A 17,897-nucleotide genomic window follows, 5' to 3' on the forward strand; every position below is an offset into this window, starting at 1 on the left:
ACTGGACAACCAAACTAGACTACATCTCAACTCTCATATACCCCATTGTTTCCCACCTCCATCCTCTTACCCTGTTTTTCCTCTACCTGCAATGTTTCCTACTCCAACACCATCTTTAAACTCCAGTTATTAAATTCTTCTTTGAAAACCCGACTCAAATACCTACTACTACAAGTCTTGTAAGCTCTAAATAGTTGTAATGACTATTTCTTTTACCTCCCATAAAGACTTCTCATGTAACAGTTTATATTCTAATTATTACATTATTATTATTATATAATAGTTTATATTCCAATTAGCTGTGTATGTCTCATGGATCATGCCCTAGCTACACTATTATCACCACACATGTAAATATATACAGATTACTATACTAGGCCTTGGGAAAGATACAAAGCTAACACAATACATAGACTCTGCCCTCATGGTACTTACGATCTGATATGTTATTAGGGTCATATCTCTTCCAAGTACAGTGTACTTCCCAAAGTATACAGTGTACAATAAATATGTTACTTATTTCAGTTCATTAGAATAGGTTAGATATAAATAGGATAAATAAGATATAAATAAATAAATAAAAATAGATACAAATATTGATTAAACTAGAATATTGAAAGATACATAGAAAAGTGTGAAAAGGAAGAGATTAATGTGACTTGGATTCATTAGAAAAGGCTTCAAAGAAGTGAGGCTTGAAGTTAACATTCAGGAATAAGTAGGATTGGGGCAGTGGATAGAGTACCAGCCCTAGAGTCAGGAGGACCTTTACAAATACTACCTACAAATGTGTGTTGGCAATATCCCCATTTTACAATTAAGGAAACTAAAGAAGGCAGAGGTTAAATCCAGCCTCAGACATTTACTAGTTGAATGACTGTGGACAAGTCATTTAACCCCTATTACCTCTTTAATAAAAATAATTTTAAAATAAAAAAAAATAGGATTTAGCTCAGAAAACTGAGGAAGTCAAGACTGAGGAACCTCGGAAGCTGCATGAGCAAAAGCATAAATGTGGTTGAGCATGATGAGTGGCAAAGGCTGGTTTCATGGGCACGGAGGAATTCTCTTTGGCTGGAGTAGGTAATAAAGTTGGCAAAGTAGGGTGAGGGCAGATTTGGGGAGTTTGAGACACAAGCCTGATAATCCACGTAGGCTGAACCTCACCTCGGAATAGCTGATCTAACTTGATATGGAAATCACATCATTGTTACTCTACGTTTTTAAGAAACTCAAGGCTGCACTAGTCAACATGATGAATTAGCCTAAATAGAAGGAGCGCTGACTTGGAAACTTGAATCCAAATGCCAACCTTGCCCACCAGTCGGTTGTGTAGGTAACCTTGGATGAAGGCCATCTCTGTGGTCATCACTTTCCTTATACGTAACAGTTGGTAGATTCAATTAGATATTTTCAAAGAATTCCATCAACTTAATAATTCTATCTCATGCTTTGTGCCTCTTCCTAAAGGGTTTATTTGAAATGAGGAAGAAAGGCAATAAATGTTGTCATGGAAAGAACACTGAATTTGGAAAGAGAACCTGGGTTCTCTACTTAGCTACCTAACATCTACCTGACCTTGAATGAGTCAGGCATACCTAAAATAGCTTTTTTATGCTTCAGAATCCTTGTTTATAATAATAATATTTGATATACATATATACAAATATAAAATTTGTTTATTTTATATATATTACATATATAAACAGCATTTATTAACACGTGTGTAGTGGCGATAATGTGGATAGGTCATGATCCATGAGACATCCACAGATAATTAGAATATAAACTATTACATGAGAAGTCTTTATGGGAGGTAAAAGAAATAATCGTTACAACTATTTGAAGCTTACAAGACTTGTAGTAGATATTTGAGTTGGGTTTTCAAAGATGAATGAAATATATGTTATATGTATACATATATGTAATATAATAATAAAATAGGGAAGAAAAGGTTGGATCAAGGAAAAGTCACCTGGGATCTCTAAATTTCTTTTTTAATATTTTGATAACTGGATTTCAACATAATTGGTTTCCTTTGTAATTCTGTGGGTTTTATTTTATGCATTTTAAAACATTATTCTGAAAAGAGACCCATGCTCAGATTGAAAAAGGGGCTATAACCCAAAAAAGGTATTTAAAAAAAAACAAATTACCTAACAAAGTCCTTTCTAACTCTAAATTCTATGTAAAATTTCAGGAGACACAGAAGCAGAGCACAGGAAATATTAAGGTCATTATTAATTTTTTAATTTAGAGGTGTTGAAAAGTAAAAGACCACATGACTGGGTTTTTTTGGTGGATGGCAGAAATTTAGCACAAACACACATTGACTGTTATTCAGAAAGCCATCTCTGCTCTATTCCACCAATATATGTGATTTGAAGCCAGGCACTGGCCTGAATTCATAGTCTAGGGGGCAGAGGCAGGTAAAATGAGAGAAAGCAAACATGAGATCATGGGAGGAGCAATGTGGCTCCAGTGATCTTGGGGGAGTACCGGTCTACTCTGAACCTCAGGCTCCTAATCTGTAATACAAAGAGCTTAGACCCAGGGATCTATAAGTTTTCTTCTAAACCCTCTGATTCTCAGCTCCTCATTGCTGTCTCTGCAGAGGCACCTGCGGACCGAGCAAAGTGGATTTTCACCTGGCCCCTGATATTCCTGCTGTTTATCACCATCCCAAACTGCAGCAAGCCACGCTGGGAGAAGTTTTTCATGGTCACCTTTGTCTTCTCCACCCTTTGGATCGCTGTGTTTTCCTATTTAATGGTGTGGCTGGTAAGTGATGAACGGTTGTTGTTCAGGCTCTCTACTCCTCTCCCAAGTGAGCTGAGAGGGGGAAGCACTGAGGAGATGCTGAACAGATTGGCAGGAGCCAGGAGCAACTGTGGGACCCTGACAGGAAGCAGGATAAAGTGGAAACAATCCTATAATTGTAGTTACCAACCTTAATTTGAACCACTTCTGTGCTGTTATTTTACATCTCAGATTTCCAGTTTTTTCATCTTTAAGACAAGAGGGTTAACTAGGAAGAGACATAACTAGCAACTTTTTTGTGCCCAGAGTACAACACAAAACAAATGCTTGGCAGGAAATTGATTGGTTGTTATCCTTAATTCTTGAAGAAGACCAAAATTACATCACTGAATATGGTTGATAAGACTGATAAGAGCTCGTAAGGTTCTGCCAAAGGTCAGACACAAATAGTCTCTATGAACATTTGGGGTGGATTCTCTAATTTTGCACATCTCATATCACTTCTGAGCTGATTCAATTCTACTTGCTCATAGAGCCCTGCACTTTCTGCCAGTGCCTCCCATGTCACACAATAAGATTCTAAAATTCTTTTTGCATGTGTCTATGTATTTATTTTGATCTGTAACTTTATCTTTTTTTAATTGAAATTTTTATTTTCAAAATATGCAAGGATAATATTTTCAGCATTGACCCTTGGAAAAACCTTGAGTTCCAATTTTTCCCCTTCTTCCCCCCACTCCTTCCCCTAGACGGCATATAATCCAATATATGTTATACATGGTAAAAAAAAAAATATATATATATATATATATATGTTAAATCCAAAATAGGCATATATATTTATATAATAATCTTGTTTCACAAGAAAAATCAGATCAAAAAATGAGAAAGAAAATAAAATTCAAGCAAACCACAACAAAAAGAGTGAAATGCTATGTTGCAATCCACCCTTATTTCCTATAGTCTTCACTCTGGGTTAGATGGCTCTCATCATCACAAGATCATTGGAACTGGCCTGGAATCTAAAATTCTTAAGAGATACCTTGAGAGTGTCCTTGTATTGCTTTTTCTGATCACCTTGTGAACGTTTCCCCTGTGTGAGTTCTCCATAAAATCATCTTTTTGGCAAGTGTACATTTGTCATTTGAACAAGGCGGCCAGCCCAACAGAATTGTGTTTTCTGCAGTAGAGTTGGAATGCCTGGCAATTTAGAACAAGAAAGGATCTCAATGTCTGGTCTCTTATCCTGCCAGGTGATCTTCAGAATCTTCCTAAAGACAATTCATTTGGCAGCAATTCAATCTTTTTCATAGTCTTTTTTTTTTTTTTAAATAGACTATGGCAGGGAGACAGAGTGCATGAGGTAATGAAGTCCCTGAAATAACACATTTGCAGAGAAGGATACTATGGGGAAGAAGCAAGGGTAGATAGGGCCAAGAAAAAATTCACACAAGGTGTGTCTTTTGTCAGGAAAAACAGAAAATACTTTCTAATAATTTCCTGTTCTGCTTCATTATCCTTGCTCATCAAGTGCCAAACTCAGCTATTTCTATGCTCTTAAAGGACAAGAAGTACAATCAGCATCCCCTCTATATTTATCCTCTTGTGGCCAAAACCCTGGTGGCCCTGCCCTAGTTACAGTTCTGGAACTAGTTGATCTTTTCCGTTTATGACTTTGTTCAAGGTCACATGAGGAGTAGTAAGTAGCAAAGCTGGAACTCCAATTTGGGTCTTCTGGTTTCAAATTCGTAGTCATTTGCACTCCATTGTTTTCTTGGGATAATGATGAAGCAATGATACAATATGGGAGAGAGGGGGAGAATAGAGTGCTCCCATATGTGGAATTTTCTCCTCAAGAGGGGCTGAAGCAGGTGTGATGAGTCCTGGTTTGTTGAAGGAAAACCAGATAATATGAGCTACAGGTCAGATCAACTAAGTCTAGACATGGAGAAAGCCATTGTAATGGGAATCAGGGGGGAAAAAAGGGCATTGTTTCCAGAGACCAGAACGCAAGAAAAGGGATCAAGTGTGGGGAATTTTACGTCATCAACCAGTATTCCCCAGTGGTCCTTTCATCTTCAAGATGTTCTTATGCTTAATTACCTCCCCCCACCCTGATAATTCCTCCAAATTTCATCTTCACCCCTACAGGCCAAAATTGGGAAAGCTCATTTTTGTCTTCTTGTCTCCCTTTCTCAGTCCCTGATATTTTTTCCCCTTTGCTGATTTACCTGAAAAGTACCAAACAGCATCCAGCACAAGCTTGTAAAAATCCCCTGGCCTTCATATTTTCTCCCTAGTCTTCCTTACTATTCACTCATGCTATCCAGAATCCCCAGACTTTTAGGACAGTGATCTCAACTAGGTCTTAAGAAAAAAACAAACTGATTAAACTAATTATATTCAACAAACATTTATTATGTAAACTAATTATATTCAACAAGCAAATGGCTCCAATCCTAGTTGCTTTTCTAGATAATGTTATTATTGTTGCTCAGTCATTCAGGCTTATCTAACTCTTCATACCTCATGGACCATAGCATCCGGGTCCTTCTATTTCCACTGTCTCCCAAAGTCCGTCCAAGTTCATGTTAATTGTTTCCATGACACTATCTATTCATTTTATTCTTTGTTCTCCCCTTTTCTATTTGTGTTAATCTTTTCCAACATCAGGATCTTTTCCAGTGAGTTTTGTCTTCTTATTATGTGGCCAAAGTATTTAAGTTTCATCTTCTAGTATTTATCCTTTCAGTGAATAACCTGAATTAGTTTCTTTAAGTACTGACTGTTTTGGTCTCCTTGCTGTTCAAGAGATTCTCCAAAATCCTTTCCAGCCACAATTTGATAATGTTGATTCTTATAGTCCACCTCTCCCAGCTATATATTGCTTCTAGAAAAAAATCATAATTTTGATTAGGCACTGAGGTAGATGCAAAAATGAATAAGAAAGAGTCCTTGTACTTTCGCATCTTTTAGTCTAGTGAGACAAATAAAAAATGGAACCATAGATAACCAGAACATGAACAGTATATAGTTAAAGTATATAGTAATATATACTTTATAGTATATAGGAAGAGGATATATCTAAAGAAGAAGGAATGATTTCCTACTTTTAATTTTGTGGTTCTTTTTTTCATGAACACAAATAAATATACTTGGATCTATAATTCAAAGATATCAGAGTGGCTAGGGCAGACCCCTCTGCCCCTGCTCACCCCCAATTTATCATTCTGAGACACTCCCACGTTGAACTCCTTCCCAATACCTATCCCCAGGTCAGGTGCATCAAGCTCCCCTCACTGCTCTCCCCATGCCATCAGAATGCCCAGGCTTGCTTGGCCCTGGTAGAAGAGCAATGGGTTTTATTAGACCCCTTATGGGTTTTATGATCAGGAATTGTTTAAGAAAGAAGTTGTAGGATCATAAATTTTAGAAGTAAAAAAAAGATCTTTAAGATCATCTGCTCTGGTAAATTGAACATATTTAATTAGTGAAGCTATAAAGTAAGAAAACCTTTCCCACAAACCCTGTGTTTTGGGTGTCAAATCAACTTTCTTGCAAGTTTCTTTTATGGCAAGCCCAAACTTCCTTCATTTATGTTCAGTCTTCTCAGTGTTAGCCACTAAGCATGATTGTCCACTCAAAAAAAAAAAAAAATCATGTAGGCCCCTTGTCCAATTTTAGATTATCTTAACTATAATCAATTCAATCCAGAAAAGGGTGGAAAACATTTATTAACATTTATTTATTTCTTGGAATAAAAGAGAAAGTAGTAGCTAACATTTATATGTTTCAGGGTTTACAAAGTCCTTTAGATGTGTTATGGCATTTTATCCTCATTACCCTCTGAGGTAACTGCTATTATTATCCCTCTTTTACACATGAGGAAACTGAGGCTGGCAGAGATTAAATGAGTAATTTAGGAGCACTTCCAGGAACTATGTGAGGTTGGACTCGGGTCATCCTTAGATCCAGCGCTCTATCCATTGCACAACCTAGCTTCCCATTTTTAGCCAAAAAATTCTGCAATGTGGCCCCATTCCCTGATCGACAGTCATAAATCCCCCATTTCTCCTGCCCCAGTTCTATCCATGAAAGATATTAATTGTCACCTATCATACCCTTCAGTATCCCCCATCCCCATCCTCAAGCCTATCCCATTTCTTTACCAGTGTTCCAAAGCCAGAAGTATTTCTCATTTATGGACAAAAGAAAAATCTGGCAGCTGATTCCTATTCTCTCTCTTTCATGTGGTCTTGAATTCCCAGTGATCTCAAGGTTGGTACTTTAGGATTTATTGCTTATTCAGAAGAGATCATTTGGGCCCAAGTTAAGTTTTCTTTTGTTTTTTTTCTCATTCCAGCTACATTATAGTCACTGTATGTATGATTACCCTAACATTCATAGCAAGGAAGAATATCATCTGCTCTGATAATAAAAAATCTCTATAGACTCCCAAATTCAGATGAAGACTAAGGAGATAGAGGGAAAAGCCAACATCTAAAATGCCAGCTTAATCATAAACCGCTGTCTAAAGTACTTTACCTGTGTTAATGCTCCACATAACAATGGCACTTTTCTGACTGCATGGTGAAGTTTTATCCTTTTTATTTAAAGATGTATAAATATTTCATTCAATTTACATTCCTTCAGCATAACTTGGCTCTTACTCAAGCATCTTCCCCAAAAGACATTACAAAAAAAGAAAAATCATTTGCTGAAGCTGCTATAGAAATGTTTGAATGTGAGAATTTAAAAAAAATAAAATTAATGAAACCATGAATGGCACCTCGCTCAAATTTTCTCTAAAAATAAATTACTGTTCAACCAGTTTGCATAACTAGATATACAGAGAGATAGAGTCAACGTTTCATTAAATATGAACAATAATATTTAATAACATTTGAAATCCCAAAGACCAGGGATTATCTACCTCACAATCTAGTTTAAAACAGTAATGGTAAGTGATTTTGCTCAAAGAGAAAGAAGTAGGAGTTTGAATATTTATGATGGTTGCCTACTTGAATAAAAGAACAGTTGCCATTAAGACTCCCCATTTTTGCTCCACTCATTTTTTGGCACAATACGCCCACACAGACACACACCTCCTCCGAGCAACATCCCATCCATCATCTGCATGCAGCAATACTGATATTAATAATCACACCTCCTAGGATCTTAAGAATTTCCATTATTTCCCATGATCCTCTAACCACCCTGGGAAGGAAGCAAGATTAGGAGTTTTGTTTTGGTTTGGTTTTTGTACCATTAAACAGAAAAAAAATTGAGATCTAAAGATGCTATATAATTTATTAGCTGTTAAGTTTAGGCACATGGCCCAGAACAAGCACTTAAAGCTCTCATTTAGTGCAATAATTCAAGACTGTAAACAACAGAGAAGGTGCTAGGTTCAATGGACAGAGTGCTAGAGCTGAAATCAGAAAGATCCGAGTTCAAATGCAGCCTCAGACACTCCCTCGATGACCCTGAGCAAGTCACTTATCCCTTTTTGCCTCAGTTTCCTCAACTGAAAAGTGGGGATAATTACACAAATACAGAGCTGCGTTGTGTGTGAGCAAAAGCAAGGAGGCTGTTTGTTCCCAGATGGCAGAATAGGTGGGGAAGTGGGCACTATGAGAACTGGAAAGGGGGGTGGGACTGGATTGTGAACAGCTTTGAAGGCCCGACAGAGAATATGATCATTGATCCAGGAGACACTAAGGACAATAAGTGGCAGACTTTAGGACAACCAGTTTGACAGCTGGGTGGAAGATAGATCCAAGAATGAGGATTACTAGGGAGAGCCTGCAAAATTGCGGGTCGAGTAAAGGAGATTGTTGTGTTCTTTCTGTATCCATTGAAAACAAAAAAGTTTCCAAAGATGTCCCATGGTTATTTCAGTTTGTTTTGTTCTTCTTCCGCAGGTGACTATTATCGGATACACACTTGGGATCCCAGATGTTATCATGGGCATTACCTTTCTAGCAGCAGGAACAAGCGTACCAGACTGCATGGCCAGCCTAATTGTGGCCAGACAAGGTATGGAAGTGGCAGGGGGTGGGGGGAAAGAACCCCGAAGGGCCAGTCAGGACACCCGCCATCTAGGGCCTCGCCTTAAGTCACTTCGGCAATTCACTGCTGTTCTCTGGAGTGGGGGGGTGTTCTGAATGCTTGATTCCTAAGGCTCCTAGTCCTAACGTTCTCTGATTATATGTTATTTTTTATTGTAGTAGATTTATTTATTTTTAATACACATTGCTTTATGAATCATGTTGGGAAAGAAAAATCAAAGCAAAAGGGAAAAATCATAGGAGAGAGAAAAAAAGAAGTGAACTTAGCCTGTCTTGATTTATGTTCAATCTCCATAGTTCTTTTTCTGGATGTGGATTTTCTATCCAAAGTCTACTGGGATTGCTTTGAATCACTAAATCACTGAGAAGAAGCAGCTTTTTAATTTTCAAAAGATATGAATAGATAATTTTTCAACATTAACCCTTGTAAAACCTTGTAAGAACCAAGCTTCTCATCGTTGTTCATCACATATTCTTGCTGTTATTGTGTACAATGTATTCCTTGTTCTGCTTGTTTCACTCAGCATCTGTTTGTGTAAATCTTTCTATAATCAACTTGTTCATCATTTTTATAGAACAACAATATTCCATTACCTTCAAGTACCACAGCTTGTTCAGCCATTCCCCAATTGATGGGCATGATTATGTATTATTGAGACACCACCATACTGGATTTTGAGCCCAAAAGGACCTAAGTTTGACTCTTGCCTCTAACAAACTGCTATCTGTTTCACCTTGGACAAATCATTTCCCCTCACTGGATCTCAGTTTGCTCATATGTCAAGATAGGGGGGAGAAATGAGGGAAGGGATTCAGCATCTCTAATGTATCTTAAATCCCATGATCCTAAGAAAGTCCTTGCTTTTAGCATTCTGAAGTCATCAGTATCAATAGACAGCCTTTTTTCCCCCAACCAAAATTACAAGTAGTTAATGAACCTAATATGCAGACATAAGTTTACCTGAAAATGTTGTTTATTATATTATTTGGGATATGGGTGAAATCCTACAACCAATGTATTATTTATCCATCAAAAAGCATCTATTAAGCACCTACTATGTGCCTGGGACTGTGAGACTCTGAGGAAACAAGGAAATAAAACAGTATTCAAGAAGTTCACATTTTTTTCTTTTCCCTTAATTTTTACACGCATTTATAATCTGTCCTTTCTATTGTCCATCCTGCTAAACAACAGCCACAAAATGAAAATTAAAAACTTCATAATAAATAAAACCAGTTCCTACATTGACCATGCCCAAAAGTTTATATTTTTCTCTGCATTTTAAATTTATTACCTCTCTGGCAGGAGTTTGTTTCATCTTTACTCTTCTAGATTTATAATTTATCATTGTGTTGATCAGAATTCTCATATCTCTCAAAGTTGTTTTTTTTCTATTTTTGTCACTCTATAAAAATTGTTCCTCAGTTTTACCCACTTTGCTCTGTATCAGTTCATTAAGGTCTTCCAAATTTCCTCTGAAATGATCCATTTTGTTATTTCTTAGGGTACAATAATATTCCATTCATTACATTTATATACCACAATTTGTTTAGCCATTCCCCAGTAAAAAGATATGCTTAGTTTCCAATTTTTATCTACTGTGAAAAAGGATTGCTCTGAATGTTTTTGTTCATAAAGATCCTTTTTTTTTCCTCTTTCTTTGATCTCTATAAGATAGAAGCCTAGTAGTGGTTAAAGGGAGATCACATTCTAATGGGGGAGATAACAATTACATATAAAAATACATACAGCATAATTAGGTGAACAAATATACATACATGTGAATTCGTTAAATACAAGGTACTATAAACTAGGATAGATCTCCAGATTGTGTTGTGCTAATAAAGTTATGTTAAATTGAGCGTATTACTAGAAATGGCATTTCCAATGTTTGGAAGACAAAGAGGGACTTTTCTTCATGGAATTACAAAATGAAAAGTCAGAATCCAGTAGGCAAAAGTTGGGAAGCTTCAGACACGTAGCACCCTCTTTCTTTTCCTCCTCTGAAATGGAGCTTTTTTTCTTCTGGGGAAGGGAAAAGGAAGGAAACATTTACTAAGTGTCCTCTGTGTGCCAATTCTTCACAAAGATTTCATTTGATCCTTACAACTCTGAGAGGTAAATGTTATTTTTATTCCCATTCTACAGTTGAGCAAAGTGAGGCAGACAGAGATTAAATTTTCCCCTACTCTTGTCCATTCCTTATCTCTTCATTTCACTCACCAGAATAGCATGATGGGCTTTGTTAAATTCCCAAAATCTAGGTAAACTATGACTTCCCTGATTTATCAGTTCGGTGGGTCAAAAAAAAAAAAAAAACAAACTTATATCTTTCTTGTTTTCATTCAGCAGCCATTAATTAAATGATTAATCTCTAAAGCAAAAATTGCCATTATGTGAATAGCAAGAAGCAATATAATTGGGTTTTTAATGCTCAAATTTTATTTAGTTTTGCAGTTTAGCAGAAAATTAATTATGGCTTATCTTAAAAAAAAAAACTTTCAAAAAAGACTTTCATTTTAATACTATAGTTTCTTCCCAACATAACTCATTACAATTAAATCTCTCTTATAATGAGCAAATTAATTGATCTGGAAACTGTGTCTGACAGCATGTGTCACATTCTGTACCCAAAATGCTCCATTTCTCCTTGGAGAGAAGGAAAGAATGCCTTTTGACTCATCATTTCTCCTCATGAAGCAAGATTAGTCATTGTAATTAATCAAAATTCTACAGTCTTTCAGTGACATTTTTGTTTATATTAGTTTTACCACTGGGTATAGTGTTGCTCTCTCCTGGCTAAACTTATTTCATTCTCCTTCAGTTCCCACTTCACTGAATTCCTCATATGTTTTATTTCTGGTGTTTTTAGGAGCTGGGTGACACAGTGAATAAAATGCTGGATCTAGAGTCTGGAAGACCTAAGTTCAGATCCTGCCTCAGACATTACTCAACTATAAAATGGAGAAATGATATTTTTTGTTATTTAGTCATGTCCGATTCTTCATGACTCCCTCTGAGGTTTTCTTTGTCAAAGATTCTAGAGTGGTTTGCCATTTCCTTCTCCAGATCATTTTACAGAAGACAAAACTGAAGGAAATAGGGTGAAATAACCTGTGCCCAGAGTCACGCAGCTAGAAAGTGACTGAGACCAGATTTGAACTCAGGAAGATGAGTCTTATTTACTTATATATTTATGAGCCTAGTATAATAGAGCCTAGTACAGTTGCTAGCATTCTTATGACAATATATTTATAAACTAGTTCATTTCAACTATTTCCCCCCCCCCAAAAAAAATACTTATTATTGATGAATACAAGGATCCAGATATAAATTTGGACTGCTCCCTCTCTACCCCCAATTTTTATGTCATCTACTACTTAGTGTCTAACTGACTGAAAATGTACCATTAGAATTGGATTTTTGAATGGTCTTTCTGTCTTTTGAGTTCCCTATTAACCTACTTCTCCTACTCCAGAACACACACACACTCACACACACACACAATGATTTTATTTAACAGAATAGTCCAACCACACTTATGTTCTAACTTTTTCACTGGTGTCTTCCATTGGAATTTGATATATCTCACCATCTCGACCTTAATTTCTTTTTTTTTTAAATTTATAATAGCTTTTTATTTTTTAAAATACATGAGAAGATAGTTTTCAACATTTACCCTTGCAAAATCTTCTGTTCTAAATTTTTTCTCCCTCTTTCTTCCTACCTCCCCTAGACAGCAAGCAGTCCCATATAGGTTAAACATGTGCAATTCTTCTAAATATATTATTATTAATTTTTAATTAAAATTAATTACTAACATTTATCATAGACCAAAAAGGGAAAAAAAAATGAGAAAGAAAAAAAAAAAACAAGCTAATAGACAACAACAAACAACAAAGGTGAAACTACCAAGCTTTGATCCACACTCACTTCCCACAGTTCTCTCTCTGGATGTGGATGACTCTTTCCATCACAAGTTTATTTGAATTGTCCTGAATCACCTCATTATTGAAAAGAGCTATGTCCATCACAGTTGATCATCATATAATTTTGTTGTTGCTCTATACAATTTTCTCTTGGTTCTATTTACTTCACTTAGCATTAGTTCATTTAAGTCTTTCTGGGCTTTTCTGAAATCTGCTCATCATTTCTTATAGAACAACAATATTCCATTATATTCATATACACCAACTTATTCAACCTTTCCCCAATTAATAGGCATCCACTCAGTTTCCATGAAGCTTAATTTCTTTACCTAATTTTTTTATTTATTATTTATTATTTTTTATTTTAGATAATCTCTAAAGTCTTTTCTTCTAATTTTAATGTTCTTTATTCTAAGAGTTTTCTAACTCTAATAACCAATGTTTAATTCAATTCAGCTGACATTTATTAAATACCTATTATACAATTGAAAAAAATGAATTAGTCTATCCCTCTTCTATCCTCCACTTAAGGAATTTATATTATATTCTCCAGTGGTGAGGGAAAGTATGATGGATAGAATGCACACCAATAAATAAAAGACAAAGTAATTTGAAGAAAGAAAGCCCTACTTGGAGAGAATGAAAAACTTCACGAAGAAGTAGAACTTTGAATGAAGAACAGGATTTGGGAAAGATGAACAGGAGGGATTTCTAGTTCTGAGAAGGTAGCATGTGCAAATAAAGAAAGGTTTGACATGGATTGAACAAACCATTTGTGCTATCAAGTTGCTTAGATACATGTGGGGAAGACACCTTGGGTTGAGGAATAGCTAGCTAACAGGCCAGTCTGACTGGAATGAGGAGATTGTGAGTAGAATCTGTGTGAAATAAGGCTAGAGGTGTAAGTAGGAGCTAGATTGTGGAAGGCTGAGAATTTTTTTTTACATATCTTAGAGGCAGGCAATAGGAAGCAATCATTTCTTAGGAGGAAGAATTACACTGTTCCTTGTGGAGGTTTGTTTTGGCAACTATGTAAAGAACGCAATGGAGAAGAGACATGTAAGCAGGAAGACAATTGGATAGTCCAAAGGAGAAAGGTAGTGAGAGATTTAAGAAGGATGGTGGCTCTGTGAGAAAAGAAAAGGGAACAGATGCCAGAAATGTGGAAATAGAATTATTAAAAAAAAAAAAAAAGATATGCTAGACTCTGCATAATTACTATTCTTTGGCATTGCAGAGTACCTTTACAAAAATTAGCCTTTACACTAAGGCACAAAGCACTTATATGTACAGAAAGGGAAATCCAAAGATTTGACTATTAAGTGAATTGTAGTAGCTGAAAGTTGAAAGGAAAAAGTTGAAGCTATTTCCAAAGTTCTAAAACAGGGGTTACTAGAAAGAGACCTTTACCCTCAGTGGGAAATGAGAAATTTGTTGAAGGGGCAGGTTAATGGGGGAAAGAGAATTCCATTTTAGACAAGTTAAATGTACCATGCCTGCTAGATATCCACAAATAAAGATCCCTACAGAGTCCAGAGGATCTGAGTTCAAATTTGGCCTCTGAAACTTGCTAGCTGTGTGACTCTGGGCAAGTCACTTAATCCAGTTTGCCTCAGTTTCCTCACCTGTAAAGGAGCTGGAGAAAGAAATGGCAAACCATTTCTTTGCCAAGAATGGGTCAGATTCATCCACACCCCACTTCCTATCCATGATGAAGAAAGAAATAGCAATCCAGTATCTTTGCCAAGAAAAATCCAAATGGGGTCACAAAGAGTCAGACATGACTGGAAATGGTTGAACACAAAGAGGACTTTGGGATGGTGACTGAGAAGAATTAAGAACCAGGAGGAAACAATGAATAAGAGTTGGGAGAGCAGAAAGAAAGAGAAGAGAGGTGGTCAGGAAAGTCAAAAAGTGGTAAGGTCTGTGATGATGGGAAAAGATCTCTGGCATTAACTGAATGGAGTTCAGTTAACAAATGGACATCTTAAGTTCTAAACATTCTGTGTTCCAAGCTCCCATCCAGCTCTGATAATCTGTGCTTAGGACAACAGTGCTTGGCTTGGTTCCTTTAAATGACAAGCCGCCCGCTGTGCATCTGAGTTTCTATTCAGTGCTTTATTCCCAGAAGACACCTGTGGGTGGTTATTCCATCATTCCTTTGTTTAAACTAAATTAAAGGAGAAAATGTATTCATACATCTCACACTTGGGAGAAGAAAAGCGATTTAAGAACAGTGCTTCAAGGGGTTTCAGCTCCTATCTCTTCAGAGATGGAAACTTTCGCACCAGGTGACAGCTTTTGCATATTGAGCCCATTCTTAAGAGTTAAATTCTTGGAAGAAAACCTATAATCATTCCCCATAGAAAATAAAATTCTTTTGTGTCGGCCAGGGTACTGAAAGTTATAGAGAAGAATTCAAAATACTGTCTACCTTAATATAGAAAGCTTCCCTTTTTGTTAAGAAAATTTCCATTATTCAACTTTAAGACAATGGGTTGGTTTTATCTTCCTTGAGATCATGCTGTGGAGGAGACAGTGGTTCTTTTAGGTACACAAGCAGAGTACAAGTTCTAGCAAGTTTTAACCTGGAAAAATTTCAGGTACAGGCCAGGAAACAGATAATGTGTCTGTCCTCCAGGGATTTCTCCCCACCCCACTTCCTACCCATGATGAAATAATTGTTCACCTCCTTCCCTCTCAACTCATTAAATTATCTGCTAATATGCCGAGAAGTTGCATTCATGAAGAGTAACCAAAAGATTATACATCTAAAGTGTATAATAACTATATAGAGTTCTCTTGTTAACTAAAGATGACCCATGGAGAGCCTTTTAAAAGCCTTATATACTTTTTTGAAAGAAACTGTCCCTTACAAGAGAAAGCCAAGCCTGATTAATAGACATTTAGTGAGGAGGTGGGCTAGAAGTCTTCAGCTTCTCCTTCTGAGAATGTCACGAGACTGTCAAAAATCCTCAACACTCAACATTTTGACTTGAATGGTGAACAAAGTCAAAGACTCAGCACCTAAATTTGATTCTGAATCCACAAAAGTCTCTCCATCTGAACTATAAATTCTACATGTTAATAGCAAATTAAAACAGTCACTAGAACAGTTTTCCCCTTTTATTGGCCATTTTTATAAAGAATTAGATATGTGATATGACTGATTTTGCCTCCATCAGTCTGCACAGAGGAGTCCATCTCCATCCTGAACATTCTGTGTGGTTTTCTCCTTCATGGGTTTGTTCTAAATTTTAATGGAGGTGTCTCTTCTCCTTAGGGGCAAGAATTTACCCAGACTGGATTTTGTTTACATTCTAGTTAGGTTAGGTCTCCTAGTTTGGTGGGCTCCTGTCCAAGTTAAAGAGCATGTTCCTTGAGGGCTAGGACCATCTCATCAATCAGTTATGTCTTTTAGAGGCTAGCTTTTTACAGGGGCCGGGCCTTAAGTGAGGAAATAAAGGAGAAAGGCCTGGATCCTCACTGAATAATTGGTTGTTAATATAGTAAAACAATTTCTCTCATTTTCCTTCTCTGTAAAATTGTAGGGATTGGGGCAGGGAAGTATTCTAATTGATACCAAAGGACCTCTCCAATTCAAAACATATTAAATAGTTGAAGCAAATTTTATTCACCACAAAAGTACCAAAATTCCTCAACACTTTATCTTGGATGATAACCAGTCTCTAAGATCCACAGGGATCAGATTTTATTCTGAATGCACAAAAGTCTTTAGTTTTTGGTACATTAAAACTGTCATTAGAGCATAGTTTTCTCCTTTTATAGGCCATTTTTAAGAATTGGATATATGATGTAACTCATTTCCCTCATTTCCCTCTTGACCATACAAGAATGGAAATCAACCTGAACATTGTTCTTCCAAATGGCTACCTCACTTCATAAATATTTAGATTGCTTTACTTAGAAATAACTTTAGAGTAAGATTACCAGTCAAATAATAAAAGCATAGTCAGAAAATCCAAGTATTAGTCCCAACTGTGACATTAACTGTGTGAACTAGGGCAAATCAGGATCTTTTGGACCTTAGTTTGCACCTTAATAAAATGAAACTGTTGAACTAGATAATTTCTAATTACCATGAGCTGAAATCCATTAATAATATTTCTTGGGTGTTTGTGCTAAGAACCATGCTAGATGATAGTATATAAAAATCAAAATTCAACTAATTACATTCTATCAGGGGACATTATACAAACACATAGAAGAATAGACAGAATTATACAGAGTAATTTTGAAAGGGTGGAATGAATAGATAGGGGGAATCAATCAATCAATAATGCATTTATTAAGTGCCTATTATATACTGAACATTGTGCTAAATTCTGGAGATACAAAAAGAGGCAAAAGAGAATCCCTATTCCCTCAATTTTATAGTCTACTGGGGGAGACAACATGCAAACATATATTCAAAGCAAACTATGTACAAGATAATTTGGAAATAATTAAAAAAAGGAAAGAAAGCATTGGAATTAAGAAATGCTAGGGAATGCTTCTTGTAGAAGGTGGGATTCTAAAGGAAGCCAGGGAGTGCAGTAATCAGAATGGAAGAAAGAATATTTCAGTCATGGGGGGCAGCCAAAGAGAATATTTGGGGCCAAAAGGTGAGAGAGACTGTTCATGGAACCTCCAGGAAGCCAGTGATACTGGATAGAAGAGTAATTATTGAATAGTAAAGTATAAGAAGAATGGAAAGTTTGGAGAAGGCTAAGTTATAAAGCAATTTAAATGCCAGACATTATTTCTTATTTAGTCCTGGAGACAGTAGGAAGCCGTTAGAATTTATTGGGGGAAGGGGTGGGGTAGGATGTGGCAGCCTTCTCACAACAGGAGTTGAAAAGATCAAATCAATAAAGACCATAGAAGATAGTGTTTGAATTAAACTTTAAAGAAACTGAAAGGCAAAATGAGGATGGAGTACATTCCAGTCATGTGCAAAGGTAGATAAAATGGAAGAGAGTAGAGAGATTGATGTCATGTGTGAGAATAGTGAGACAAAGGTTACAGAGAAGGAGGGACATGAGCCTATCAAATATAGGTATTAAAGATTATTTGCTATTTTTTTCCTTTTCTCTTTTAACAAAAAAAGGAAGATTTCCTTGCTTCTGTTAAATA

General features: G+C 36.3%; 1 protein-coding gene across 2 annotated transcripts in view; it reads left to right on the forward strand.

Annotated features, from left to right (window-relative positions):
- The window catches only part of SLC24A4 (solute carrier family 24 member 4), a 247,777-nt gene that overhangs the window by 219,629 nt on the left and 10,251 nt on the right, over positions 1-17,897 (forward strand). For both annotated transcript variants that reach the window (XM_003756144.4, XM_031952298.1), the window contains exons 13-14: positions 2,615-2,781; positions 8,685-8,799. In XM_003756144.4, the coding sequence (XP_003756192.4) occupies positions 2,615-2,781; positions 8,685-8,799 (282 nt within the window). The remainder of the gene's footprint in view (positions 1-2,614; positions 2,782-8,684; positions 8,800-17,897) is intronic.

Source organism: Sarcophilus harrisii, chromosome 2, assembly GCF_902635505.1.
Source record: "Sarcophilus harrisii chromosome 2, mSarHar1.11, whole genome shotgun sequence".
Taxonomy (NCBI): domain Eukaryota; kingdom Metazoa; phylum Chordata; class Mammalia; order Dasyuromorphia; family Dasyuridae; genus Sarcophilus; species Sarcophilus harrisii.